At 52.3% G+C, this 26852-nt stretch overlaps 1 protein-coding gene across 1 annotated transcript; it reads left to right on the top strand.

The window, feature by feature from the left end:
• The first annotated feature begins 4625 nt into the window (after positions 1–4625).
• LOC115640547 (phospholipase A2 inhibitor subunit gamma B-like) lies at positions 4626–9830 on the top strand. Its single transcript, XM_030543396.1, has 5 exons — positions 4626–4758; positions 5200–5316; positions 6042–6194; positions 7383–7523; positions 9516–9830. Exons 1-5 carry the CDS (start codon positions 4710–4712, stop codon positions 9725–9727), a joined length of 672 nt encoding a protein of 223 aa, XP_030399256.1. The 5' UTR covers positions 4626–4709; the 3' UTR covers positions 9728–9830.
• Positions 9831–26852: the final 17022 nt, after the last annotated feature.

The following is a 26852-nucleotide window of genomic DNA, read 5'->3' as shown; positions in this document are numbered from 1 at the left end:
TCACTGCACACGCCTGCTGACTCCTCCCCTGATGGAAAAAATATTTCCATCGAGAATAATCGACACCTGCAGCTCTGCAAAGTGAGAGCCGCGCTGCTCGAGACGGTAGCGCAGTTTGATTTAAGGCTATTGACTGTGTATATGTTGACATGGGATGTTGACAATTAAAGATTCGAATAAAGCTCTAACTCTCTGAATCTCAGGGCCTGCTGTCGTTCCATAATTATTGTGGGAAACCGCCAGGGCCGGCTCCGGGCACCAGCCGAGCAAGCTCGTGCTGGGGGCGGCAGATCCTACGGGGCGGCTTCTGCCCAGTCCTGGGGCGGCACGGCAGGTTTGGGTTTGTTTGGTTCCCATATCCTGTGGGGGGGGGGAGGAGGGAAGCCCCTGCAGCAAACTTCGCAGGGCAGCCGTGTCCTTCCCTCCCAGCCAACCGGAGCGGCACGGAGCCCTCCCGGCAGGCGGTGCAGGAGTCGGGACCAAGCTCTGGCCACCCCCATTCTCTTTCTCCCCCCTGCTCTCTCCCCCTCCCCTTCCCCCCCACTAGACCGGGCGCGCACTGTGCTGCACAGTGAGTCCCCCTGCACCCTGGCTCCGGCCACCCCGTTGGGTTTTCGTGTTTTGTTTTTTTTCCCTGCTTTGCTGGATGTGCCATCCCCTGCCCCCCGCTTTGCCGCTCCGGCCGCGCCGTGTTACTCTTATTTTTCCCCCCTCCACTTTGCTGCTCCAGCCACCCCCCCCGCCCCACTTTTTTATTATATTTTTTTGCTTGGGGTGGCAAAAAAGCCAGAGCCGGCCCTGGACACCACCCTTGGTTTTCTCACAGCTGTGGACATTTCAATGGATTCAAAATGGAAAACAAAAATGCTTATAAACCCCTATCATTCCCCACATGCACAAACATTGTCCTGGACAAAAATTAAAAAAGAAAATGCTTAAACCCCATAACTGTACACAGCTGTGGAGACTTAAATGGGGGGAGGGGGATGCTTTAAAAAATTGCACAACTGTGGGAATTTAAATGGATAAAAATAGGGGGAAAAAAGCTTAAAATAATAATTTTGCACAACTGTGGAAAGTCAAATAAAAAATGCTTAAACCCCCTGTCCCCTCCACAATTTTACAGATCTGAGGACATTTCAATGTCTAAAAATTGGAAAAAAAATGCCTAAAAAGCCCCCACATTTGCACTACTGTGGAAATTCAAATGCAAAACTGCTCCACACCCATCATTTTGCACAACTGCAGAAATTTCAGTTGCTAAAAATAGGGAAACAGGCTTAAAAATAAACATTGATATTATCAGTTGAAACAATAAAAATAATTAAAATCCAGCTCTGCCGGGCCTCTGGCTGTGTCCCCCAGCTCCTGCTGTGTGCCCCAGGTGTGGCCCGGACCCTGCCACCAGTGGACCCATGGTCCTACGCCAAGCCCCACTGCAGTCCTGCTCTGATTTCCAGGGGTGTTGGAGCCGACCTGCTACGAAGCTACCAGGTCAGACGCCACAGCGACAGCAGCAAACTCACAATCGGCTGGTGCAGAGCAGCCACTAGACAGGCTGAGAGCCCTGAAGGGTTAACGTGGGTCCCGCTCCCCCAAGGGCTGTTTGCCCTGCCGGTCGCTGACCGAAGGCAGCTCAGGGAACGATGCCACCAGGACCTAGGACTGAATCCTGGCCTGTCCAGAGGCAGGTGCAGCACGCCAAGGACTGGAGCCCAAGGTGCAGGGCCCAGTGGTGGGGGATAGTGGCCCCCTAAACTCCTCCACAGGAACCAGCCGCTCGAGGGGCAGCGCGCCCCTGTGGCCTGCACCTGGGCTACGTGGGCACCATGCAAACAAGCCACTGAGGGGAGTGGGGCCTCTGCGGACGACCCCTGGGGGGCAAGCAAAGACCCACCCATCTGGGCCTCTGTGGACCCCAGTTCTGTTGCCCGGGGCTGCCCCTTTAAAACCAAACCGCCATCCACTTACAGAGGAGACAACGAGGGTTGCCAACTATCTAATCACACAAACCCAAACACCCCTGCTCCACCCCCTGCCCCTCCCGTTCCCCGAGGTCCCACCCTCCTCACTTCATCCCCCCTCCCTCCATCGCTCGCTCTTCCCCACCCACGCTCCCTTTCGCTGAGCTAGGGTCAGGGGTTGGGGTTGGGGTGGGGGTGGGGGTGGGGGACCAAGGAGTTCGGCCTGTGGGAGCGGGCTCCGGGCTGAGCCTGGGGAAGGGGGTTGGGGATCAGGGTTTGGGCTCTGGGAGGGAGTTTGGGTGTGGGAGGGGGCTTAGGCCTGGAGCAGGGGGTTGAGGTGCAGGATGGGGTGCAGGCTCCAGGAGGGGGCTCAGGGCTGGGGCAGGGGGTCGGGGTGTGGCAGGGGGTGCAGGCTCCAGGAGGGGGCTGGGGCAGGGGGTTGGGGTGCAGGAGGGGGTGCAGGCTCCAGGAGGGGGCTCAGGGCTGGGGCAGGGGGTTGGGGTGCAGGATGGGGTGTGGTCAATGGGAGCTCTGAAGTCAGCTTTTGGGGTGGGGGCAATGCACAGATCCACCTGGCCCCCCTCCTAGGGGCTGCAGGGATGTGCCAGCAGCTTCTGGGAGCCATGCAGAGCCAGGGCAGGCAGGGAGCCTGCCTTAGCCCCACTGCACCACCGGACTATTAGCCCCTAAAATCTCCCGGACTGGCTGCCCTGTTCTGGGAGCCTCCTGGCCAAGCCGGGAGGGTTGGCAACCCTGCCCTCCTCCCAGCCACCAATGTTTGAAGGACTCCCTGGCACCCCCCATTCCCCGTACCAAGGATTCTATCCGCCCCATTTACCCCTCTCTCCGTGCCTGGGGACCGCACCCTGTCCCCCAAGCCAGGGGTCTGTGTGCGGTGCCGATAACCAGCCCTACACGCACCTTGGGTGCAAGCTGAGCCATAAACACTACACGTGAGTTCACGACTGCCCCAATCCCCTCAAGGCTGGGTTGAAGATGGCGCCCGGGAACCAGTGATGGTACCCATGAGTCAGCGCCCCACGCCCAGCGTGTCGGACACGAGGGCTAATCAGCGTGTGAAGCAGCAGTGGGGGCCAGGCTGTTCTGCCCACCGCTCCCTCTCGGGGTCCCGAACCGAAGGGACCCTGGGGAGAGAGACCGGCCACAGGACCAAGCATCACGACCTCATCGTCTGCTGGGAGCTCGTGTGCCAACCCCCCGCCCTGCTTCCCACTGGTTAATGCTGGACAGTGACAGGGTTAGGCCACCCCTCCGGCCTCCTTAGACCATCTAAATTAATACAGCAGGGCCCCCTTTCCTGGGATTTGTGCCCCCAGTCCCCTCCCCCAATGCCAAGGGCTCTGTATGCCTCCCAACCCCCATGCCAGGAGCTCTGTGCCCCCCATTCCCCCTCCACCCAATATCAGGAGCTCTGTGCCCCCCCATACCCCCTCCCCCAATGCCAAGGGCTCTGTGTACCTCCCAACCCCCATGCCAGGAGCTCTGTGCCCCCCATTCCCCCTCCACCCAATATCAGGAGCTCTGTGCCCCCCCCCAGCCCCCCCATACCCCCTCCCCCAATGCCAAGGGCTCTGTGTACCTCCCAACCCCCATGCCAGGAGCTCTGTGCCCCCCATTCCCCCTCCACCCAATATCAGGAGCTCTGTGCCCCCCCCATTCCCCCTCCCCCAATGCCAAGGGCTCTGTGTACCTCCCAACCCCCATGCCAGGAGCTCTGTGCCCCCCATTCCCCCTCCACCCAATATCAGGAGCTCTGTGCCCCCCCATTCCTCCTCCCACCAGTGCCAGGGGCTCTGTGCCCCCCATTATCCCTCCCCCCAATTCCAGGGTCTCTGTGTCCCTCCATCCTCCCTTCCTCATGCCAGGGGCTCAGTGCCCTCTCATTCCTCCTCCCCCCAATGCCAGGGTCTCTGTGTGCCCCCATCTCCCCATGCCAGGGCTCTGTGCCCCCCATACTCCCTTCTCCATGCCAGGGGCCTCTGTGCCCTCCCATTCTCCCTCCCCCCAATGCCAGGGGCTCTGTGCCCCTCCTCATCTTCCCTTTCCCCCAATGCCAGAGGCTCTGTGCTTCCCCCTTTCTCCCCTGCCCCCTCCAATGCCAGAGGCTCTAGGGTTGCCACCTCTGAGATACAAAAACCCAGGACACCCAGGATGATCCTGAGCCCGTGAACCAGCAGCCTGGCCACATGCACAGAGCATCCTTGCAGATTTCCCAGGGACAGCGATCACAGAGAAGGGGCTAACCTGGGCAAACCTGGCACCCCTAGGCTCTGCGTGGCCCCACACTCTCCCTGTGCCAGGGTCCCCCATCGTCCCGCTCCACCGTCACCACTTCCCAGTGGAGGGCCGTCCTCAGCCCCTCCGATCCAGAGAGAAAGCGAGTGTCGCAAACCCGGCATCTGTCCCCAGAGCCCGCTGCAGGTGCCAGGGTCACCCTGGCCCACGCAGCCAGCGCCCAAGGCCGGAGTCAAACCCAGGGCAGTGCACTGATTCGCCCACGGACATGTGATGAACACAGCATCCAGCCCTTACGTTCCTGCGGGGCCTCTGTGTTGATGTTCCGAGGCCTCCAGCTAAAATCCTTCCTGCTTCCAATTTTGGGCTGGGTGACGCTAATTGCAACATCGCCCTCACCTCTGTTGATAACTGCCAACTTCCGGCCAGAACTTTGGCTGAGTCAGAGACCCCTGGCTCACAGCACAGTCCAGCTCCGTCCCCGGCACCATGAAGACACCTCTCCTCTTCTGCCTCCTCTCGGCCCTGCTGGAGACAGGTGAGAACGGGGTCTCGAGGGTCTTGGAATCCCTGCCCGGTGCTGACAGAAAAAGACTCACCTTGGAATAGTTGCTCTGGAGGGGAGGAACTCTCCTTCCCAGGGTGAAATATGCCCCAGTGCTGAGATCTTGCCCCTGGGCTGGGGGGCTGCTCACCACCTGTCCTGTGTGGGGGAAATTCTCCCCACTGATCTTTTCTGGGGAGATGGGGACCTCCAGCTCTCACCGAGCTCTAGGAGAGGGAAAGATTTTTTCCCCTTTCTCAGCTACCTCACTCAGTTTTGCTATAGAGGGAGGGACGACACTGGCACAAAACCAAGAAATTCAGGGCCAGATCCCCGCTGGGGTCAATGGGTTGTAGCTCCATTGGAGTCAATGGGAATTGAGAGAGTGGAGCGAGGGCTGTGTACAGATGAATCATGTTGCCTTTCCTTCCACAGGGACCTGTGTTTCGTGCGAGGTTTGCTACAGCCCACATGACAGCTGTATGGGCAATGTCCAAGTCTGCAATGAGCAAATGGACTCCTGCGGGATCATTAAATCAGAGACGACAATAGGTGGGTCCAGGAGATCTTGAACTAGCCCCGAACACAGTCTGATTCGGAGTCTGCCCTCCTTCATTCTCTTCCCAGTACCCAGAGGTGGGCCTGGTCTAGTGGGTTAGAGCGGGGGGCTGGGAACCAGGAGTCCTGGGTTCCATCTCTGACTCTGGGAAGGGAGTGGGGTCTGGTGAGTTAGAGCAGTGGGGGTTGGGAGCCAGGACTCCTGGGTTCCATCTCTGACTCTGGGAAGGGAGTAAGGTCTGGTGAGTTAGAGTAGCAGGGGCTGGGAGCCAGGACTCCTGGGTTCCGTCCCTGGCTCTGGGAAGAGAGTGGGGTCTGGTGATTTAGAGTAGTGGGGGCTGGGAGCCAGGACTCCTGGGTTCCATCTCTGACTCTGGGAAGGGAGTGAGGTCTGGTGAGTTAGAGTAGTGGGGGCTGGGAGCCAGGACTCCTGGGTTCCATCTCTGACTCTGGGAAGGGAGTGAGGTCTGGTGAGTTAGAGTAGTGGGGGTTGGGAGCCAGGATTACTGGCTTCTATCTCCAGATCTGGAAGGGGGTGGGAGCAGCAGTGGGTATCAGCATTTCTGGTTCTATACTGACCTGCGGTGAGTCATTCCTCCTGTATGTGATGCCTCAGTTTCCCCATCTTTAGCTTGATCACACATGTGAAGAGTTGTGATGGGAAGGCAGAGACAACAACACCAGTGAATGAAGCCTCATCTCCTCTTCCTCCCATGCAGGCGAGATTAAGAGTCCTAGCTTTATCAAGGCCTGCGTGTCCTCCCGCCAGTGCCGCCTCAGTCCTCTTTTCATGACTTTTGGGAACGGGATCTCTGTGACCATGAACATCGCCTGCTGTGTGGGGCAGGCCTGTAAAACAGCCTCCATTACCGGTATCCAGCTCCATCTCTGTCTCCCTGCTCCTTCTCCCTCCAGCTCTTCCCCTTCCTCACTTCCCCTTCTCCTCCTCCTGACCCCTGCAGGTGTCTCTGTGGGAGAATGGAAAAGAGATTATGAAAGAATCCATTGGGGTGCCTCATGAAATAACACTCAGCCCCTGGGAGTAGTCTTCCCACCCTGCAGGGGGTGCCCCACTGAATAACAACCCCTGGGAGTAGTCCTCCCGTCCTGCACGGGGTGCCCCACTGAATAACACTCAGCCCCGGGGAGTAGTCCTCCTTCCCTGCAGGGGGTGCCCCATTGAATAACACTCAGCCCCTGGGAGTAGTCCTCCTTCCCTGCAGGGGGTGCCCCACTGAATAACACTCAGTCCCGGGGAGTAGTCCTCCTTCCCTGCAGGGGGTGCCCCATTGAATAACACTCAGCCCCGGGGAGTAGTCCTCCTTCCCTGCAGGGGGTGCCCCATTGAATAACACTCAGCCCCTGGGAGTAGTCCTCCCATCCTGCAGGGGGTGCCCCATTGAATAACACTCAGCCCCGGGAGTAGTCTTCATGCCCTGCAGGGGGTGCCCCATTGAATAACACTCAGCCCCGGGGAGAAGTCCTCCTTCCCTGCAGGGGGTGCCCCATTGAATAACACTCAGCCCCGGGGAGAAGTCCTCCTTCCCTGCAGGGGGTGCCCCATTGAATAACACTCAGCCCCGGGGAGTAGTCCTCCTTCCCTGCAGGGGGTGCCCCATTGAATAACACTCAGCCCCGGGGAGAAGTCCTCCTTCCCTGCAGGGGGTGCCCCATTGAATAACACTCAGCCCCGGGGAGTAGTCCTCCTTCCCTGCAGGGGGTACCCCATTGAATAACACTCAGCCCCTGGGAGTAGTCTTCATGCCCTGCAGGGGCGCCCCATTGAATAACACTGAGGCCTTGGCTGGGTGAAGTTTAGTGGGTGGGGTTTTAGGCTCCTGCCAGGTGTGAACCCAGCTGGCCCCACTCAGGGCAGGGTCCAGGGCTCCCTGCTGCAAACCCTTCCCCTGCCCTTGCTGCCCCTGGCGTCCCCAGAGCTACAGCTCCCCCTGCAGGGGGCACCCAGGGCTGAGCTGTGCAGCCCCCAGCTGCTCCCCCTGCCCCGACGCCTCCTGGGGCTCGTGCCCCGAGCTGACTGCGTTTGCTCCACTTCTTCCCAGTGCCCCCAGCTAACACCACCCTGAATGGCCGGAGCTGCCCAGCCTGCATCTCCGTGTTTTCCCATCACTGCAATGAAGAGATCATTGGCTGTACAGGAGCCCAGACCCAGTGCATCCGTATGAGCAGCACCGTGAAAAGCGGTAACTGCCCTTTGGCTGTTTCTCCATTCAAGTTTCCCCATCCAGGAGGGAGCCATGCACACAGGCAATCCCCTGTGGTGAGGAAGAATTGGGCAAAGTCTCAGCACGCCTGGATTCTGTCCCTGTGATTTCTCCTCACTTTACCTCTGTTTCCCTACACACCCATTGGGGTTTTATTTTAGAATTCATAAGAGTGTGGAGAAAGGTAACAAGGAAGGTTTTTAAAAGCCTGCGGAGAGAAGGGAAACAACTGGGGCTATTTTTCCTTGGGAATAAGAGGGGCGACATGGTAGAACATGTGAAATTATGATTGTGATAGAGAAGCACAGAGCTGAACAAATAAGGGAGATAGCTAGATAGATCTTCAGTTCTATGCCAACACCAGAAATTGGAAGAAAATAGTTGTTTCCGGTCCCATAGAAAATTATTTTTTTGGCACTTTCAACAAACTGAAAAGTCAGAAAAAGTTTCATTTTGAGTCAAACGAAACATCTGGTTTTGATTTTGAGGGGTGGTTAGTGTTGTTTACGTCTTTTTTTAAAAAACAGAATGTTGGAAGCAGGGCCGGCTTTATGCCAATTCTACCAATTCCCCCGAATCGGGCCCCGCGCCTAAGAGGGCCCCGCGCCCAGTGGCAGGGCCTCCAGGTGGGGCAAGTGGCCGAGAATCCCTTCCCTGGCTAGAGGCTCCTTTTTAATTTTTACTCACTCGGCGGCACTCCGGGTCTTGGGCAGCACTCCAGCGGCAGGTCCTTCAGTGTCATCGAAGACACAGAGCGAGTGAAGGACCTGCCTCCGAAGACTAGGAGTGCCGCCTGGTGAGTACAAGCCTCACGTGTTTGTTTGTTTTTTCAGTCATCCCTGCTGGGGCCCCACTGAAACGGTTTGAATCAGGCCCTGCACTTGCTAAAGCCGGGCCTGGTTGGAAGGAAAAGTTGTTTTGAACCAAAAGAGTGAAAACATTCTATTTTTTCCAGAGTTTGTTTTTTATGGGGTTTCTTCCAGCTGAAACGATAGGGTGATTTTGAATTCACAAAACGTTTCAAAGTAGTCAAATTTGCATTTTTCACTGAAAAAAAATTTCATCTGAAAAATGTCACTGAGCACTAGAGCGGAGAGATGGAGAACTCCTGAACGCCCGCTGGCACAGGATAGGACATAGCGAATGTTCAGTGAAATTGAAAAGGGACAAGTTCATTATGATTAAAGGAAACACACTTTCCAGTCAATAAATTGTTAGTCTGCGGAACTCCCCACCACAAGAAATTGCTGTGGTCAAGAGTTGAGCAAGATTCAAAAAGGGATTGTATGCTTATTGGAGTGATCATAATAAATGATCGTAAAAATGTTGGCAGGGATATTAAACCTCCTCTTTCAGGTCTTAAGGTGATCTGTAGCTATTAGCAATCAGGACGAGACCTAGAGTAGGAGGAGCTTATCCCACATATTGGGGGGTATTGATCCCTTTCTCTGCAGAATCTAATGCTGGCCACTGATGGAGACGGGATACTGCCATGGTGTCTCTAGAGCCTACTGTTTTACAAATCAAAAGTAATACAGAAAAAATGATGGCGCAAACACACCATCCCAGGGACTCCTACAGAAATCCCCCAGCTGGTTCGACATGGAGGTCCCAGAGATATTTCTTTCTTCTCTGGTCCCAACATGCCAGGTTCTGTACAGACCCCTTGACTGAGAGCTTCTTAGGGATCCCACTTCTCACACCATCAGTGAGCTACACCATGGACAGGTGAATGGCGGGACTCACACAGGCCTGCTCTAAAGTTCATTAGGGATCAGGGCCCTACATGACTTGCCCAGAGGTCCACAGAATAAGACTACATCACAGCAGAGGAGAAGAGACTGTTGGGGGCAGGTCTAGATGGGCAGCAAAGAGTGGCGCAGAGGAGGAGGGGGAGGGTGTCGTATAGGGTCAGAGCCGCAAGAGGCCATAGGTCCCCAGACACTGACCCCCCTGTTTTGTCCCTCACAGGTGAGGCAACCGTGCACACCACCATGAAAGGCTGCGCCACCGAGTCTGCCTGCAGCAATATACAATTCAAATGGAGCTTCCCAGGGGTCAATACAGATCTCGCCACGGCCGAATGCAGACCAGCCTCCTATGTGGCCAGCATGGCTCCAGAACCAGCCAGACTCATCCTCCCAGCCCTTGTTACTGTCCTGCTGGCGAACGTCCTCTCCTAAGCCCCACTCCTCTCCTGAGCCCCACACAGCCCCGGATAACCACACTGCAGGTGGCAGGCGGGCGCAGCCCTTCCAAAGGTTCCCGCGCCCAGCTCGGATTAACTTTCCCTTTAGTGGGATTAACTGAATAAAACAGACAGGAGAAAATTGTCCTGTGTGTGTGTCTGTCCGTAATCATGAATCTCAGATACTGTGTGTCTGTCTGTGTGTCATTGTGAATGTTGGACTCTGGGTTTGTGAAAGCATGAGTCTCATATTCTGTGTGTCTGTGTGTCCTCATGAGCCTTGGACCGTGTGTGTGAATCTGTGTGTGTGATAGCAAGTCTTGGATTATGCGTGTGTAACCATGTCTTGGATTGTGTGTGTGTGTGTGTAAGTCTTAGATTCTGTGTTTGTGTGTGGTGTGTAGAATCCTGAGTCCTGGCCTGTGTGTGTAAACGTGAGTCTTGGATCATGTGTCCGTCTGTGAGATAGTGAGTCTGTGGGTGTGGGGGTGTCTGGGATTACGTGTGTGTGTTTGTGATGATCGAACTGATTTCCTCATTTTTAATTTTAATCATACCCACCCTCCTACAGACCCTAGAGTCTGTTGGAAAATGGGGCTTGTTTACTGGGGTGGGGGTGGTATTTCTTAAAATATTCCAAATTTTTTGTCATAAAACTGAAAAATATTCAGCTGAAAAAACTGATTTTATTTAAACGTAAATATTTTTTTGTGGCAGGACCCACCAACCAGGGCTGGAGACCCTAAAGCAGGGATCGGCAACCTTTGGCACGCGGTTCACCAGGATAAGCACCCTGGTGGGCCGAGCCGGTTTGTTTACCTGCCGCGTAGTCAGGTTCGGCCGATCACGGTGGCAGGAAGCAGCAGCCAGCACATCCCTCGCCCGCGTCGCTTCCCACAGCCCCCACTGGCCTGGAGCAGCGAACCACGGCCAGCGGGAGCTGTGATCGGCCGAACCTGACTACGCGGCAGGTAAACAAACTGGCCCGGCCCACCAGGGTGCTTACCCTGGCGAGCCGCATGCCAAAGGTTGTCGATCTCTGTCCTAAAGGGTTAAAGCAGCTTCCCCTCCCCCTACGCCTGGGGATGCCAGGGCAGCTCTGCTTCCTGCACAGAGCACTTGTTGGAAAGATGCCGGGCACCAGGATTGCACTTTGGACTTGGTGGGGGAGAATGAATAAACACACGAGTGTTTAACACTGGAATTAAAGGAGACACATCTATAGCTGTGCGGCATCACAGCTCCCTAAACCACTTTACAGGATCCAGCCATGAGAGGGAGCGAAAGCCACACATTGGTTTGGATCTGAGTTACATTGGTGCTACAGTAAATCATCTCACTGAGAGGGTGGAGGGAAGCGAGAGAGCCCTCTAGGATCAACAGAGACCCACCCACCACGGATAATGTGGATGACCCCCTAATCCTCCGGGTCTGGATTAAAAATCCTTTTAACACCTTAGATTTAAAGAGGATAAATGAGGAGTGTTTTCTGTTGAGATGGCGTTAACCTGCAGAACTCCCTGCCATTGGAAACTGCCAGCACTAGGATTCAAACATGATTGGCCATTTGGACAGACAATGTGATGATCTACAGCCTCATTAGAGAGATGGGTGTAAAACGGACACAGGCCTGCCTGTTTTAGAGCCCATTGATCACTGAGGGCATGTCTACATTATGCATTGGGTCAATGGGCAGCGTTCGATCCAGCAGGGGTCGATTTATCGCATCTAGTCTAGCTGCGATAAATCGACCGCCGAGCGCTCTCCCATCGACTCCGGTACTCCACCGGAGCAAGAAGTGTAGGCAGAGTCGACGGGGGAGCATCAGCCGTTGACTTACCACAGCGAAGACACCGTGGTAAGTTGATCTAAATACGTCGACTTCAGCTACCTTATTCACGTAGCCGAAGTTGCATAACTTAGCTCGACCCCCACACCCCCCAGGTGTAGACCAGGCCTGATTGAGGAAGTAGGAAAGACCCCTCCCCCATGGTCCAGATTATTCCATCAGTGCCCACTAGGGGGCGTCATGCACCATCCCATGGAGCAACTGGACCAGGCTTCCCATCAAAGCTGGGACTGGACTAGGGTCTACCACTCACTTGCTCTGCTCTGGGATTACCCAAGAGGGGGAAGGTATGTAAAATATAGACAGATCCCTGCTGCTGTCAATCGACAGAGGGGGGGTGTGGGGATAGATAGAGGGGGGTCTGTTAGATAGATAAATAGATAGATAGATAGAGGAGGTGAATGGGGATAGATAGATAGATAGAGGGGGTCTATGGGGATAGATAGATAGATAGATAGATAGATAGATAGATAGATAGATAGATAGATAGATAGATAGATAGATAGATGAGGTGGATGGGGATAGATAGATAGATAGATAGATAGATAGATAGATAGATAGATAGATAGATAGAGGGGTGTGTGGGGATAGATAGATAGATAGATAGATAGATAGATAGAGGGGTGTGTGGGGATAGATAGATAGATAGATAGATAGATAGATAGATAGATAGATAGATAGATAGATAGAGGGGGTCTATGGGGATAGATAGATAGATAGATATAGATAGATAGATAGATAGATAGATAGATAGATAGATAGATAGAGGGGGTCTATGGGGATAGATAGATAGATAGATAGATAGATAGATAGATAGATAGATAGATAGATAGATAGATAGATAGATAGAGGGGGTCTATGGGGATAGATAGATAGATAGATAGATAGATAGATAGATAGATAGATAGATAGATAGATAGATAGATAGATGGGGTCTATGGGGATAGATAGATAGATAGATGAGGTGGATGGGGATAGGCAGATAGATAGATAGATTCATTCTTCACTAGCGTCTTCACCAGAGACAATACTGTGGCAATCCTGTACCACAAAATGTATCATTCAAAAAGAGGGAGCCAGGCGGCTTTGACTGGGCTGAGGAGCTGATCTAAACACAGCAGGGAAGAACGGAGCCTGGATCTATGGGGGCAGGATGCTATGGGGCATTCAGAGAGGTGGGGCACTATGGGGAATTTCCCTCCCCTGCTGCAGTATGCTTCCCTCCCCAATCTTGCCTCCCTGCCACGAAACCACAGAGACCCCACCTAGAGCACCCCACACACTACAGTGTCCCACTGCCACCATAACCATAGAGACCCCACCCCTAAAGTGAGCCCCCTAGGCTGAGGCAGAAGGTATGGGTGTGGGAGGGGGTATGGGCTCTGGGCTGGGGGCGTGGGTTCTGGAGTGGGGCCAGAAATGAGGGGTTCAGGGTGCAGGAGCAGGCTCTGGCTGGGGCAAGGGGTTGGGATATAGGGGAGTGAAGGCTCCCAGTGAGGGTGCGGGCACTGGTGTGGGTTGGGGATGAGGTATTTGGGGTGCAGGAGGAGGGTCAAGATGGGCTGAGGGATTCAGAGTTTGGAAAAGGGCTCTGGGTTGCGGTGAGGGGGTGAGGGCTCTGGCTGGGGTTGCAGGCTCTGGGGTTGGGCTGGGGATGAGGGATTTGGGGTGCAGGAGGGTGCTCCAGGCTGGGGCCGAGGGCTTCGGAGGGGGCTCAGGGCTGGGGCAGGGGGGTTGGGGTGCAGGAGGGGGTGAGGGGTGCAGGCTCCAGGCAGCGCTTAGCTCAGGTGGCTCCCGGAAGCAGCAGCATGTCCCGCCTCTGGTTCCTATGCAGAGGCACAGCCAGGCGGCTCTGCGCACTGCCCCATCCATGTGTGCAGCCCCCACAGCTCCCATTGGCTGTGGTTCCTGGCCAATGGGAGCTGTGGAGCTGGTGCCTGAGGCGTGGCCCGGGGGCAGCGTGCGGAGCCCCTTAACGTTCCCTTTGACTAAGAGCAGGAGGGGGGACATGCTGCTGCTTCCGGGAGCCATGCAGAGCCAGGGCAGGCAGGGAGGCTGCCTTAGCTCCGCTGCGCCACCAACCGCATTTTCAGTGGCCCGGTCAGTGGTGCTGACCAGGGCTGCCAGAGTCCCTTTTCGACTGGACGTTCTGGTCGAAAACCAGACGCCTGGCAACCCTGTGCAGTGTCCTTCCCTTCCCCTAGCCACAAAGACTCCGACTAGAGTACCCCCCCACTGCAGTGACCCCCCCATGCTGACCATAGAGTCCTCAACTAGAGTGTCCCACATACTGCAGTGCCCCTCCCCCATCCTGACCATAAAGACCCTGCCCAGTGCGCCCCCCACTGCATTCCCCCCCTCCACCCTAACCATAGAGACCCTGCCTAGTGCGCCCCCCACTGCAGTGCCCCTCCTCCATCCTGACCATAGAGACCCTGCCCACTGTGCCCCCCACTGAAGTGCCCCTCCTCCATCCTGACCAGAGACCCTGTCTAGTGTGCCCTCCACTGCAGTGCCCCCCCTCCACCCTAACCATAGAGACCCTGGCTAGTGTGCCTCCCACTGCATTCCCCCCCTCCACCCTAACCATAGAGACCCTGTCTAGTGTGCCCCGCACTGCAGTGCCCCCTCCACCCTAACCATAGAGACCCTGCCTAGTGCGCGCCCCACTGCAGTGTCCCTCCTCCACTCTAACCACAGAGACCCTGCCTAGAGTGCCCCTTCTGCATTGCCCCTCCTCCACCCTAACCATAGAGTTCCTGACTAAAGTGTCCACACACTGCAGTGCCCCTCCTCCACCCTAACCATAGAGACCCCACCTAGAGTACCCCCCACTGCAGTGATCCCCCCCATGCTGACCATAGAGTCCTGAACTAGAGTGTCCCACATACTGCAGTGCCCCTCTCCCACCCTGACCATAGAGACCCTGCCTAGTGCGTCCTCCACTGCAGTGCCTCTCCTCCACCCTAACCACAGAGACCCTGCCTAGAGCGCCCCCCTGCAGTGCCCCCCTCCACCCTAACCATAGAGACCCTGCCTAGTATACCCCCCTGCAGTGCCCCCCTCCACCCTAACCATAGAGACCCTGCCTAGTATGCCCCCCTGCAGTGCCCCCCTCCACCCTAACCATAGAGACTCTGCCTAGTACGCCCCCCTGGCAGTTCCCCTCCTCCACCCTAACCATAGAGACCCTGCCTAGAGGGCCCCCCCACTGCAGTGCCCCTCCCCCACCCTAACCTAACTTACTCCAGATTTACACCAGGCTGGGAGCAGATTTGGGCCCTTGTGGCTTTTGTCAGACAAGGTTCTTCTGCTTCCTGGGAGCTCCCAGTTTCCCAAGTTGTCTTATCTGCTGCTGGGATTCCCTGAACTCCCTGAATGTTTAATTCTATTTTTTTCTTCTTATTTTTTGAGCCGATGTTTATCCTGTTGGATCATCTAACTTCCAGCCTGACTGAATTTCTGGCCTAGTGTCAAACCTTTGTTCTGAGTCAATCCACCGATGGGGATTGCAATTTTGCAGCTGTGATTTGGCCTCTCGGTCCAGCCCTTAGTGTTTTCCACAGGCCATTTCTTGTGTGTAGAACTTGATTCTCAAGTATTCACTAAAGGCCGGATCCTATCTCCTGTATCGTCTTTCTCAAAGGCAAAAGTCGATTGCAATTTTTGCAGAACATTAGAGCTGCTGTAGTGGATCAGACAAACAGTCCGTCTGGTCCAGTATCCTGTCTTCTGAGAGCGGCCAGTGCCACATGCTTCTAAGGGAATGAACAGAACAGGCAGTCACTGAGTGAAACATCCCATTGGCCACTCCCAACATCTGGCAGGCAGAGGAGGCTTTAGGGACACACAGAACATGGAGCTCTGATTATCTTGGCTAACAGCTGATGCACCTGTCCTGAGGCACTGATCTAATTCTTCGTTGAACACGTTCATAGTTTTGACCTTCAGAACACAATGAACACACATCTACGATCCCAAGATACCTTGACAACCACAGGAATTCTAAAAACATGAGTTGTACACCCGGAAGTCAAGTCAAGACATTTCAATAAATAAATGATATTTTGTTCTTATGCGCCTCTTTGTTCCTGAGCCTTTAGGGTGCAGTATGGCCAGTTCCACCTAAACACCTGAATGAATCTTAGCCCATCCTCATACTTTTCCTGGGCTTATTGAGAATATGAAATAAGAGAAATCCCAACTATGACTTCAACCGGTTCCCTTGCATACAGGTCAGTCGGCCCTTTGAATTGGTGGGAATGGATTTAACAGAGCCATTCCCGGCAACAAAGGAGGGATATACCGGCAGCCACAGATTGGCTTACAAGATGGGTTGAAGCATTCAGCCACAGACTACCTTACAAGATGGGTTGAAGCATTTCCATAAGTCAGCATTTGAGATGTCAAAACAAATGTATGAAATTCTACAGCGACTTGGACGTCCACAGCTTGTACTGACAGATTGTGGGCCAGACTTCAATAATGAGGTAAACACTTTTTTCTGAGGTTGTTTTTGACCATGTCTTCAACCACACTTCCAGATCACAGATAGTTGACAGTGAACATGGGCTTCATTTCCCTGGTGAGTTTTTCTTTATGTCTGAGAAACACACACCATATCTCCAATGAGCTATTACCTCAGGAACTTGCTGGAATCTACCGTCCCTTTGATCAAAAACCTCTCTCAGTCGAGGCAACTGTGTGTGTCTGCTGAGTTGATGAACTATAATGGTCAGAGATCGCACCAGCATAGAAGTATATTGAAGGCGAACCCTAACAAAATTAAGATTTTAAATTATCCTCCACGTGTCCCGTGTCCCACTACGATGAATCCAGGCAAGCTTGTTTGGAAGCTGAATACTTTAAGCTTCCATCCCACACCACTGTCAAGTATTAGCAAATTAGGAGAAGTCAGCGCATAAGAACAACCATATGTATCAATAACTGCTAATGATAACAATTCTCTACCTCTTCCTGCTACAGGCAGCAAATTCCTACAGGTAGCAGTTTCACACACCTTAGCTGTGAAAAGCTGCTCTCTGTAAGAATTAGCTACATCAGATAGTTTCTAGCAAAGTAGGACCTGTCTCTGCTCCAGCTCTTCCCTGTTAAGAAACTGCTATTTGTAGTAATCAGCTACAGACAGCAGTTTTTAAGGAAATTAGGACCTGTCTCTGTTGCTAATAGCAAATTCCTCCAGTGTGCGAATGAGTGTGTGTGTGTGGGGGGGGGGTGCATGAGAGAGCCTGCGTGTGTGCCTGAGGCCTTGGCTACACTGGAGAGTTACAGCGCTGGTGGTGGCTTTACCGCACTATAACTCACTCCCCGTCCACACTGGCAAGGCACATACAGCGCTGTAGCTCCCTGGCTACAGCGCTGCTTGTACTCCACCTCCCCAAGAGGAATAAAGAGAATAGCGCTGCTGCTGTAAACAGGGAATAATCTTACTACCCTGTAACTGACCTCCGGAAGCTTCCTATAATGCTTTTAAGTAAAGATTACTCTCTTTGTTTTGTTGTGAACTCGGGGCTCCTGAAGCTGCTTATCAAAAAACCAAACACAGCTCCTGTTTGTTCGAGCAGAGGCAGGGAGCTGCCTTTGGAATGCCCACAGCTAGTGTTTGCTTGGGGAAGGAAGGGGCTTGAGGAGACAAAAATCACGGGGGTCGGGAGAGGGGGTGGTCCATTTCAGGGAGGCTGCTTATCTGGTCGGTGAGTCAAAAAACAAAGAGGGCTATTTGCTTTCAGTGAATGAGAGAGGGGTGGGGGAAGGGGTTGGAACTTGCAAGGCAGCAGCTGACAGAGTGTCAGGCTCCAAAAATCAACTCTCTCTCTCCCCCACGCTCCCTGTCACACTCCACCCCCCCCTTTTGAAAAGCATGTTGCAGCCACTTGAATGCTGGAATAGCTGCCCATAATGCACCACTCCCAATGTGGCCACAATAGTGCTCTGGCAGCTGTCAGTTTGGACAGACTGCGGCACTTTCCCTGCTCAGCTGTACGAAGACAGCTTTAACTCCCAGTGCTGTACAGCTGCAAGTGTAGCCATACCCTGAGTGAGTGTCTCGTTAAACCCAGCACCCAGGAGCATGAATGATTGTTCAGTCCCACAGCAGCTGCAGCTCCCACTCCTGAGCCAGGGGAACCAGTCCAGACAGGCTCCCTGCCCCCCGCCCCAAGTCAGTGGAGACCCACGTGGGCACGGCCACCTCTAGAGTCAGGCAAGCTCCCCCAGCACCGTGCCAGCCAAGGATCAGTGTCCCAAAGAAGGGGAGACTCTGCTACAGGCCAGAATGCAGTTGGTAGCTGCTGGCAGGGCGCCCAGCTCTGGGAGGGGTTGCTACAGGTGGGCTAAGGCAAATTTTGGGGGTGGCTATAGTCCCTGCAAACCCCACCCCCCAGCGCCGCCCCATATGTTGGCTATGTATGTGCTTTTCCATTGATACAGTTATACTGGGACAGCCCCTAGAACACACACACTGACTCTGGGGTAAAGCTGCCTTACACTGGTCTAGCATATTCCCCTTCATATATAGGACTAGCTGTACTGATCAAAACCCACTGCAGCTGCTGCAGCCATGTCTACACTAGACATCTGCCAGCATAGGCTATTTCTACACTGTGAACTAGGGGTATGATTCCCCAGATGAAAGGCTCCCAGCTGTAGCTAAAAGCCATGTCTTCAACAGGCCTAGGCTGTTTGCCAGGTCTCCAAGTTGTTTACAATCCCCTTTGTAGCTACTCCCCAGGCCGGGGAGAGAAAGAGGGTGGGGAGGTACTAGAGCTGGGGAAATAAGGGATTTCTCAGTTTGTGGCAAGTTTGAAAAGTCGGGCGGGGGGAAGGGGGCAGAGGGAGAATTTGAGGTTGAGTCAAAATCAAAACTGTTTGAAATGTAAATCAACAAGTCAATAGTTGTGGAGGAGATTCAATCACTGGGGAAGATGTTTTACTTTTACTGTTCCAAAGTGGACTCTGACGTGACATCTGCACGGAGAAGAAACGTCTGTGAGGAGAGCGCCCTGCGGACAATCAGAGAGGACTGTACATTGCACCTGGGAGGAGAAAATGACGTTTTCCTCATATCCAGCTGGGCCCCTGACAAGTTTGATTTCCCCCACCTGCTGCGAACGTTAGCAGAGGATTTCCGCCGTCACAGAGCGAGAGCTTTGCAGCGGGCTCTCTCAAAGAGATCCTTACTCATCTTGCACAAGATAAAAGTGTCATTGTAGGAGGCAGAGCAGATATGGGGCCAAACTCCATACTCATGTAGCTCCAATTTATGCCACCAGAGAATTTGGCCCATTTTATATTTCTGTGTCCCTCTGTCAGCGAAATCAATGCTTACGATTTATTAGGGAGCCCACTGGCCAGGGAGTCACAGTTCTTTTCCCGCTGCCCTGGTGTTCTGGGGGAGGGTTGGTGTGATGGTTTGGGGAGCTGTCTACAGACTTTCTGAATTCTGGGTGATGCATGAAATTGTATCACCCTGTCGTAGAAAGCCGGATCCACCTCTGCCGACAGGGCACGCAGCAGGCACACACCGGGAAGGTACTTGACATTCAGCCATGGCACTTTGACCACAATCGCTCTGGTAAAGAGCTGCAGCCTAGGGGAGAAAGCAACAGTTTTATCTTCCCTGTCCAGAGAGAGGGGAGAGAAAACACAGCAAAAGAGAGATACAAAAAAGGCCCCACCACAGCAGTAGGTCTTAGCATCAGGGTCACCCACATGGGCATACCCGCTTGGGTTTGAGCCAAGGAGCCAAGACACCCCCCCACACGCTGTCTAGGTTTCACAGCATGAGACCAAGTCAATTGACCCAGGCTCTGAAACTCCCTGCCCAGGGATGTGGGGGGGATGTTTGCTGAGGAGACGGACACTCAGTGTGTTATGTGCTTCAGTATTACTGCAAGTCCTGGTAGACAGTTAACCAGTGAGCCGGGGGAGGAGTTCTGGGAGAGGGCATTTTAAGTGCAGGAGAGGGCTTTGTCTCAATGTTGCCCCCTTGGGGTGACTGCAGGTGCCACGCTCACCTCATCCATTGTTTTCCAGGCAGCTGCAACCCTAAGGTCCGGGTCTGGACATGGTTCATCCTCTGTTTGCTTAAAACTCCTGGGAAGCCAGGGAGCCAGAAGCTTGGGTTCCCCTCCAGCAGGGTGGTAGGGGGGACATGACTGGGATCTGGGACAGGTGGACACAGCTTATTCCTCCCTTCTGCCAGTTCATTTCCATTGGCCAGTGTGGGGCAAGCGGAAAGAATGCCAAAAATCCATCCACCGGCTCAGGGCAATGCAAGGATCACTAATGTGGCTGTGCAGCCAGGGGAATATGTTGGTCTCATAATGCTCCTAATTCACATCTGAGCAACGTATTTAAACATGTCCTGATCTCCCAGTCACTCCAGTGTAGAGAGGCCATTTCTCTGGCTTTGAACTGGGCAGTCCTCTTCCAGGGTCATTTGTCCTCCATCCGTTACTAAGACAAAACCGGAAGTGGTTTCGTCCAGTATCAGATGGGGGATGCCATTTTTAGAAGTGCCCTGCCCCCCAGCCTGACCTCGAATGCACCATTCAGACAGGCCCACAATGTACCTGGAGGTACCGGTACAGCCCCCTACTCCAATGAGACTCACACGTGTGCTCAAGTGCTTTGCTGAACCCAGGCCCCATGCAGCTGTGTTAGGCTGTTGTAGTCCAGCCCTCAGGGATGCAGGCCTGAATGCTGAGAGTACGTTTCTCAGACCAGTGCAATTTCTGAGTAAAACACCCTGTTATCTGAGGAGAGAGATGGGCGTATAAAGCCCACTCAGTCATGGCCACTGCAGGGGTAAGGAACAGAGTAGCTAATTCCCAGCTGTGGCGAGCTGGTCAGCAGCAAACTGGCAGGATACACGCCGCCCCCCCCTCCCCAAAGAGCAGGACCAGAATATCCCTGACGACTGGGTGAGGCTGTGAGAAAACCCGCCGGCCTAAGTGATGGGGATTGCATTTATCACATCTTTGATGAGCTGGCTCATATCAAACGCCCGTGCAGCTTTTAAATCTATATTAGGGTTCTGAACTGTAATGTCTCCTTAGATATTTTCCCTATGGGTAGATCTGATTGCTGACCCGAGGGGTAGGGGGTAGCTTGCTTACCTTGGTTCTCCACTCTGAGATCCGCTTCTCCAGCCACCCAGCTCTGGTGCAATTCTGGGCTGTGTGGGGCCAAAATTGGTGAGGCCAGTGGGGGATCCACGAAGACTCCTGCCCGCATCCTCAACATGCCTCTGCCTTCCCACTACACCGGTGATGGAAAAGCTGCCACGGACAGATTTCCAGTGGTAGGAAGTTCCCAGGTATGGAGAAAATTCTCCACCAGCAGCCTTCTACCTTTTTGGTTGAAAACCAACAAAAGATTTCTAATAAGAAAGAATACATGACATTTGTAATGTTCTTAAAATCCAGAGACCAACTTACCAATTCTACTAGGTCAACATTTTTCATGTAAAAACCATCCCAATTTTCCCTAAAACGATAGTTCTATCTCAGAGCAATGGGCTCAGGCTCTCTGCAAACTCAGTCAGTGTTGCTGCATTGGATACACTCGGGGCAGCTCACCTCTCAGAGCGATGGGCTCAGGCTTTAGGACCTTTGTCTTAGTCTGACCTTGCCTGTATCTCAAGAAGCCTTTGATCAAATGAGCTCAGATTTGTAACACAGGTTCTATCCTAGTCCCTGAATGACCATCCCAGTTTCCAAGCTGATCTGATTATTTATCTAGGCTTTTTAAGGACAGGTTAGAAAATCTGACTTTAAAATGAAACACTTTTCCAATCTTAACTGTGCTCCCGCATAATCTTTGAATGGCAAGATTTGCTCTCGAAATCTGTGCTCAAAATGTAATATTGTGAATAAAACTATTTATAGACACGGTATCCTGTACGTGTGTCTGTCATGGATCCACAGGTCCGATGCTCTCAGATTCTGGGATCTCCATAGGCATGGGGCCAGGCCTCAGACAGCCAGGCATCAGTCACACCTGACCACTGCAAAGAATAAACAACCTTTCCCTCTTACTCACCTATTTAACCATCCAGCACATAGGGGAAACTGAGGCACATACAGTATTCAAACAAAACTTTATGAAAAATTGCCACTTTGTTACAATAGTTGCTTATTTGTGCCCAGAATAAGGAAATTCTTCACTCTTCTTGATTCTTTGGAAGCCCGGACACAATCACTAGCAATAAGCAAAATCACAGCTTTGGATGGGTATTGTAGGGTTGCCAACAATTCAGACTCCTTCACTGGTAAAACTGTGGGTGGGAAACAGTGATGAGAGATGGTACTTTTAACAATAATAACTATTGTCCCCAAAAGCAAAGAAGAAGACTGCGCAGAATCTAATTATGCACTATGGTTAAAGCTGTCAGTGATCTCAAGTTCCCACTGCTCCTCCTGGAAAAACAACAGGTAATTGGTATGTGGTAATTGCAAATCAGACATTGCACAGCAAATGCTTTACAGCTCAGGTGTAGCTGCATCACCTGCTCACACCATGTCTGTGCTATAATCTTACCTCTGTACAAGGACAAATCCACTCCCCTGGGCGACTCAGGCTATGTCTACACTATGGGATAATTTCAGATTAACATAAACCGGTTTTATAAAACAGATATTATAAAGTTGATTGCACACGGCCACACTGGGCACATTAATTCGGCAGTGTGCGTCCATGGTCCGAGGCTAGCGTCAATTTCCGGAGCGTTGCTCTTTGGGTAGCTATTCTGTAGCTATCCCATAGTTCCTGCAGTCTCCCCCGCCCCTTGGAATTCTGGGTTGAGATCCCAGTGCCTGATGGGGCAAAAATCATTGTCGCGGGTGGTTCTGGGTACAGCCTCACCCCTCCCTTCGTGAAAGCAGCTGACAACCATTTCGCTGGGTGAACTGAGCAAACGCCATAGCACAGCAAGCATGGACCCTGCTCAGATCAATACCGCAATAGTGGATGTTGTAAACACCTCGCGCATTCTCGTGCTGTCTATGGTGAACCATGAACTGCAAAGCCAGGCGAGGAGGAGGCAGCTACGGCAGCGCAGAGATGAGAGTGATGAGGACATGGACACAGAATTCTCTCACACTGCGGGCCCCTGCACTTTGGAGCTCCTGCTGGTAATGGGGGAGTTTCTACCCATTGAACGCTGATTTTGGGCCCGGGAAACAAGCACAGACTGGTGGGACCGCATAGTTTTGCAGGTGTGGGACGATTTGCAGTGGCTGCGAAACTTTCACATACGTAAGAGCACTTTCTTTGAATTTTGTGACTTGCTTTTGTTGTACCAGTTATATTAGACCAGTAAAAACCAGCAGGATCTTATTAAAGGGGATAAGACATTTGTCACATTTATTGTCAATACCATAATAAAATAAAAGATAACAGCAAACAATGTTGTTTGGCTACTTATTCCTATGATTACATATACCCTGTACACAAGAGTGGAGCAGAGTCCGGGTCAGGTGCACCTGATGCTCCTGGAGGCTGGCAGCAGAACCAGAGACTGAAAGTCCTCAGTCTTTAGAGTCCAGTTTTATAGGGATTTTTCCCTAGGTTAGTTCATGGTAGTTGTTTCATTCTGCTGTTGCTAGATCAATCAGCAGGTGGCTGGCTCCATTCTGTCAGAGGTTTGTTAGGTGCTTGGGGTGGATTCCAGTTCGCCCTCCACGGGTCATCTGGTTGATTCCACTTGACACCTTCTTCGGCAGACACTGAATTTTTCAGGCTGGTAACTCCCTAACCATTCATTCATCATTTAAACTAGGCACTCATTCACATACACTCTTTATCTTTTGGGGTGTTAAACTAGGCACTCATTCACATACACTTTTTATCTTTAGATAAAAATGAATTTACAGAGGTGGGGGTCTCTATTTGTAGTAATTATACAGTTTTGCCTGAGGCATAGGGTCAATTGACGGCTTGCGCGCTGAGTCAATTACCCAATTTAGCAGCTTACAGAATCAATTGATAGCTCCCGGGCTGAGTCAATTGCCCAATTTAGCGCTACAAAGTTTCACTTAGAGAACAGGCGCTTAGAATCTATTGACATTTAACAAGTTTTATACAAAGTATCTCTTTGGCTTCACACAGACACAGCTATTTCTAACAATAAATCATTACAAATTTACTTCTAACATAAACCTTAAGTTATAAAGTATCACTTAACAATAAATCAATAAATCATTCCAATTTTACTTCTAACATAAACCTTAAGTTCTAAAGTATTAATTAACAATAAATCAATAAATCATTTCTCACATAAACCATATTTAATATAAACCTTTAAATATCCCTACACTTTCCCCTGCCCTGAAACGCCATAATACCAAGATGAGAGCAGCCCTCACAGTGGAGAAGCGATTGGCAATAGCCCTCTGGAAGCTTGCAACGCCAGACAGCTACCGGTCAGTCAGGAATCAATTTGGAGTGGAAAAATCTACTGTGGGGGCTGCTGTGATGCAAGTAGCCAAAGCAATCATTAAGCTGCTGCTATGAAAGGTAGCGATTCTGGGAAACGCACAGGTCATAGTGGATGGCTTTGCTGCAATGGGATTCCCTAACTGTGGGGGGGCCATAGATGGAACCCATATCCCTATCTTGGCACCGGAGCACCAGGGCTCCCAGTACATAAACCGCAAGGGGTACTTTTCAATGGTGCTGCAAGCACTGGTGGATCACAAGGGACGTTTCACCAACATCAACGTGGGATGGCCAGGAAGGGTTCATGACGCTCACGTCTTCAGGAACACTGCTCTGTTTAAACGGCTGCAGCAAGGGACTTACTTCCCAGACCAGAAAATAACAGTTGGGGATGTTGAAATACCTGTCGTTATGCTGGGGGACCCAGCTTACCCCTTGATGCCCTGGCTCATGAAGCCAGACACAGGCAGCCTAGACAGTGGTCAGGAGCTGTTCAATTACAGGCTGAGCAAGTGCAGGATGGTGGTAGAATGTGCATTTGGGCGTCTCAAAGGTCACTGGAGAAGTTTACTTACTCGCTCAGACCTCAGCCAAACCAATGTCCCCTTTGTTATTGCTGCTTGCTGTGTGCTCCACAATATCTGTGAGAGTAAGGGGGAGACCTTCATGGAGGGGTGGGAGGCTGAGGCAAATCACCTGGCTGCTGATTACACGCAGCCAGACACCAGGGCGATTAGAAGAGCTCACCGGGAAGCTGTGCGCATCAGAGAAGCCTTGAAAATGAGTTTCATCACGGGCCAGGGTACGGTGTGACTGCTGAGTTTGTTTTCCCTTCATGAACCTCCCCCACCTTTATTGACTCCTTCCCTGTAAGCAGCCCACCCTCCCCCTTCAATTACAGCTTGCTTAAGGAAATAAAGTCACTATCGTTTCAAAAGCATGTATTCTTTATTAAAAAGTAATTATAAAAAGAGGCAGAGAATTAACAAGGTATCCCGGGTGTGGTTTGGGAGGAGGATAGGAGGGAAGGAAAAGGCCATTAAGCACATTTCAATGTAATGACAGCCTTTTGGTTGGACTGTCCAGGGGGGTGGAGTGGGCGGGTGCACAAAGCCTTCCCCCACACGTTCTTACACATCTGGGTGAGGAAGATATGGAACATGGTGAGTACTGAGGGTGGTTAAACATGGGCTGCAGCTGCACTCTCTGACCCCGCTGCTCCTCCTGAAGATCCACCAGACGTCGGAGGACATCAGTTTGATCACGCAGCAGCTCCAACGTTGCATCCTGCCACAGCTGATCTTCCTACCTATACCTCTCATCTCGAGCGTCTCTCCTGTCCTCACGTTCACTGGCATCTTTCCTGTACTTTGCTACCACGTCTTTCCACTCCTTCAGATGAGCTCTTTCATTGCGGGTTACTTCCATGATTTCAGAGAACATTTCGTCTTGCATCCTCTTCTTCCTCCGCCTTATCTGAGAGAGCCTTCAGGATGGAGTAGGGAGGCTTGAAAAGTGTGCAGCTGCATGAGGGAGGGGAAAAGGGAGAGACGTATTTAAAAAGATACATTTTACAGAACAATGGTTATACTCTTTCACAGTGAACAACACTATTCACCTTACATAGCACATGTGATTTCACTACAAGGTCGCATTTTGCATCTTTTAATATTGAGTGCCTGCGGCTCTGGTATTAGAGATCTCACAGACGCAGGTCCGGGCATCACAATTCAGCTTGCATGGTAAGCCACTGTCTTTCAGCTTCTCCAGCCTTCATATACACAGTGCCCTCTGATGCTTCTTTCCTGTTAACAAGCAGCAGCAGATGCCAACCCCTCCCCTCCCCAATCCAATTCTCTGGATTGCTTTACCCCTCCCCCCACCGCATGGCTGGTATCATGGAAGATCACTGCTAATCACCCCCCTTTCTCCCCCCCCACCACCACGTGGCTGCTAGCTGGGAAGATTCCTGCTGCCCAAAACGCAAAAAAGCTCAGCGCTATCCTTCCTCCCCTCCCCCTGCTTTGCTACGTGCAAGGAAGGATTTCTTTTAAGCAATAGCCCGGTAGGAAAATGGCCATCTCTGTCCCCTTAATTAAATTCCTTAATTTCAGCCAGGTTACCATGAACGATATCACTCTGCTGAGGATAACAGAGCGAGATAAAGAACGGATGTTTCTTGAATGCCAGCAATCACCGGGACCATATGCAGCTATGCTTTGTCATGCAATGATACCCGATTACTTGCTACATGCATGGCGTGGTCAAGTGTCCTACCAGGGTGGACGGAACAAGGCTGCCTTGCCCAGAAACCTTCTGCAAAGGCTTTTGGAGTACCTCCAGGAGCGCTTCATGGAGATGTCCCTGGAGGATTTCTGCTCCATCCCCAGACATGTTAACAAATGTTTCCAGTAACTTTACTGGCTGCGAATGCATCCCAAGCCCTCATGGCAAATCAATCATTAAAAAGCGCTTGCTTCTAAACCATGTTTTATATTTACAAGGTACACTCACCAAAGGGCGCTTCCATGGCTTCACTGTCTGGGCTAGTGGCTTGGGAGCGCTGGGAGGGTAATTCTGTCTGGGTCACAAAAAGCTCCTGGCTGTTGGGGCTAACGGAGTGCTGTGTGCTCGCTGCAAGGTCGCCCTGTTCTTCCTCCTCCTCCTCCTCCTCCTCCTCCTCTTCCCCCTCCTCAGAATCCTCAGCCATGGCTGAGATTACAACCCCCACCTCGGAATCCACGGACAGGGCTGGGGTAGTGGTGGCGCAGCCCCCTAGAATTGCATGCAGCTCAGCGTAGAAGCGGCA

This window comes from Gopherus evgoodei, unplaced genomic scaffold (genome assembly GCF_007399415.2).
Source record: "Gopherus evgoodei ecotype Sinaloan lineage unplaced genomic scaffold, rGopEvg1_v1.p scaffold_31_arrow_ctg1, whole genome shotgun sequence".
Lineage (NCBI taxonomy): Eukaryota > Metazoa > Chordata > Testudines > Testudinidae > Gopherus > Gopherus evgoodei.
This window is presented reverse-complemented; position numbering and strand designations above follow the sequence as displayed.

What these genes read in the sequence shown, in the direction of transcription:
- LOC115640547 (XM_030543396.1), top strand. Translation starts at nt 4,710, where the DNA reads ATGAAGACACCTCTCCTCTTCTGCCTCCTCTCGGCCCTGCTGGAGACA. An exon ending in CTCGGCCCTGCTGGAGACAG is followed by an intron (nt 4,759 to 5,199) that starts GTGAGAACGGGG and finishes TTCCTTCCACAG; the next exon opens with GGACCTGTGTTTCGTGCGAG. An exon ending in TAAATCAGAGACGACAATAG is followed by an intron (nt 5,317 to 6,041) that starts GTGGGTCCAGGA and finishes CCTCCCATGCAG; the next exon opens with GCGAGATTAAGAGTCCTAGC.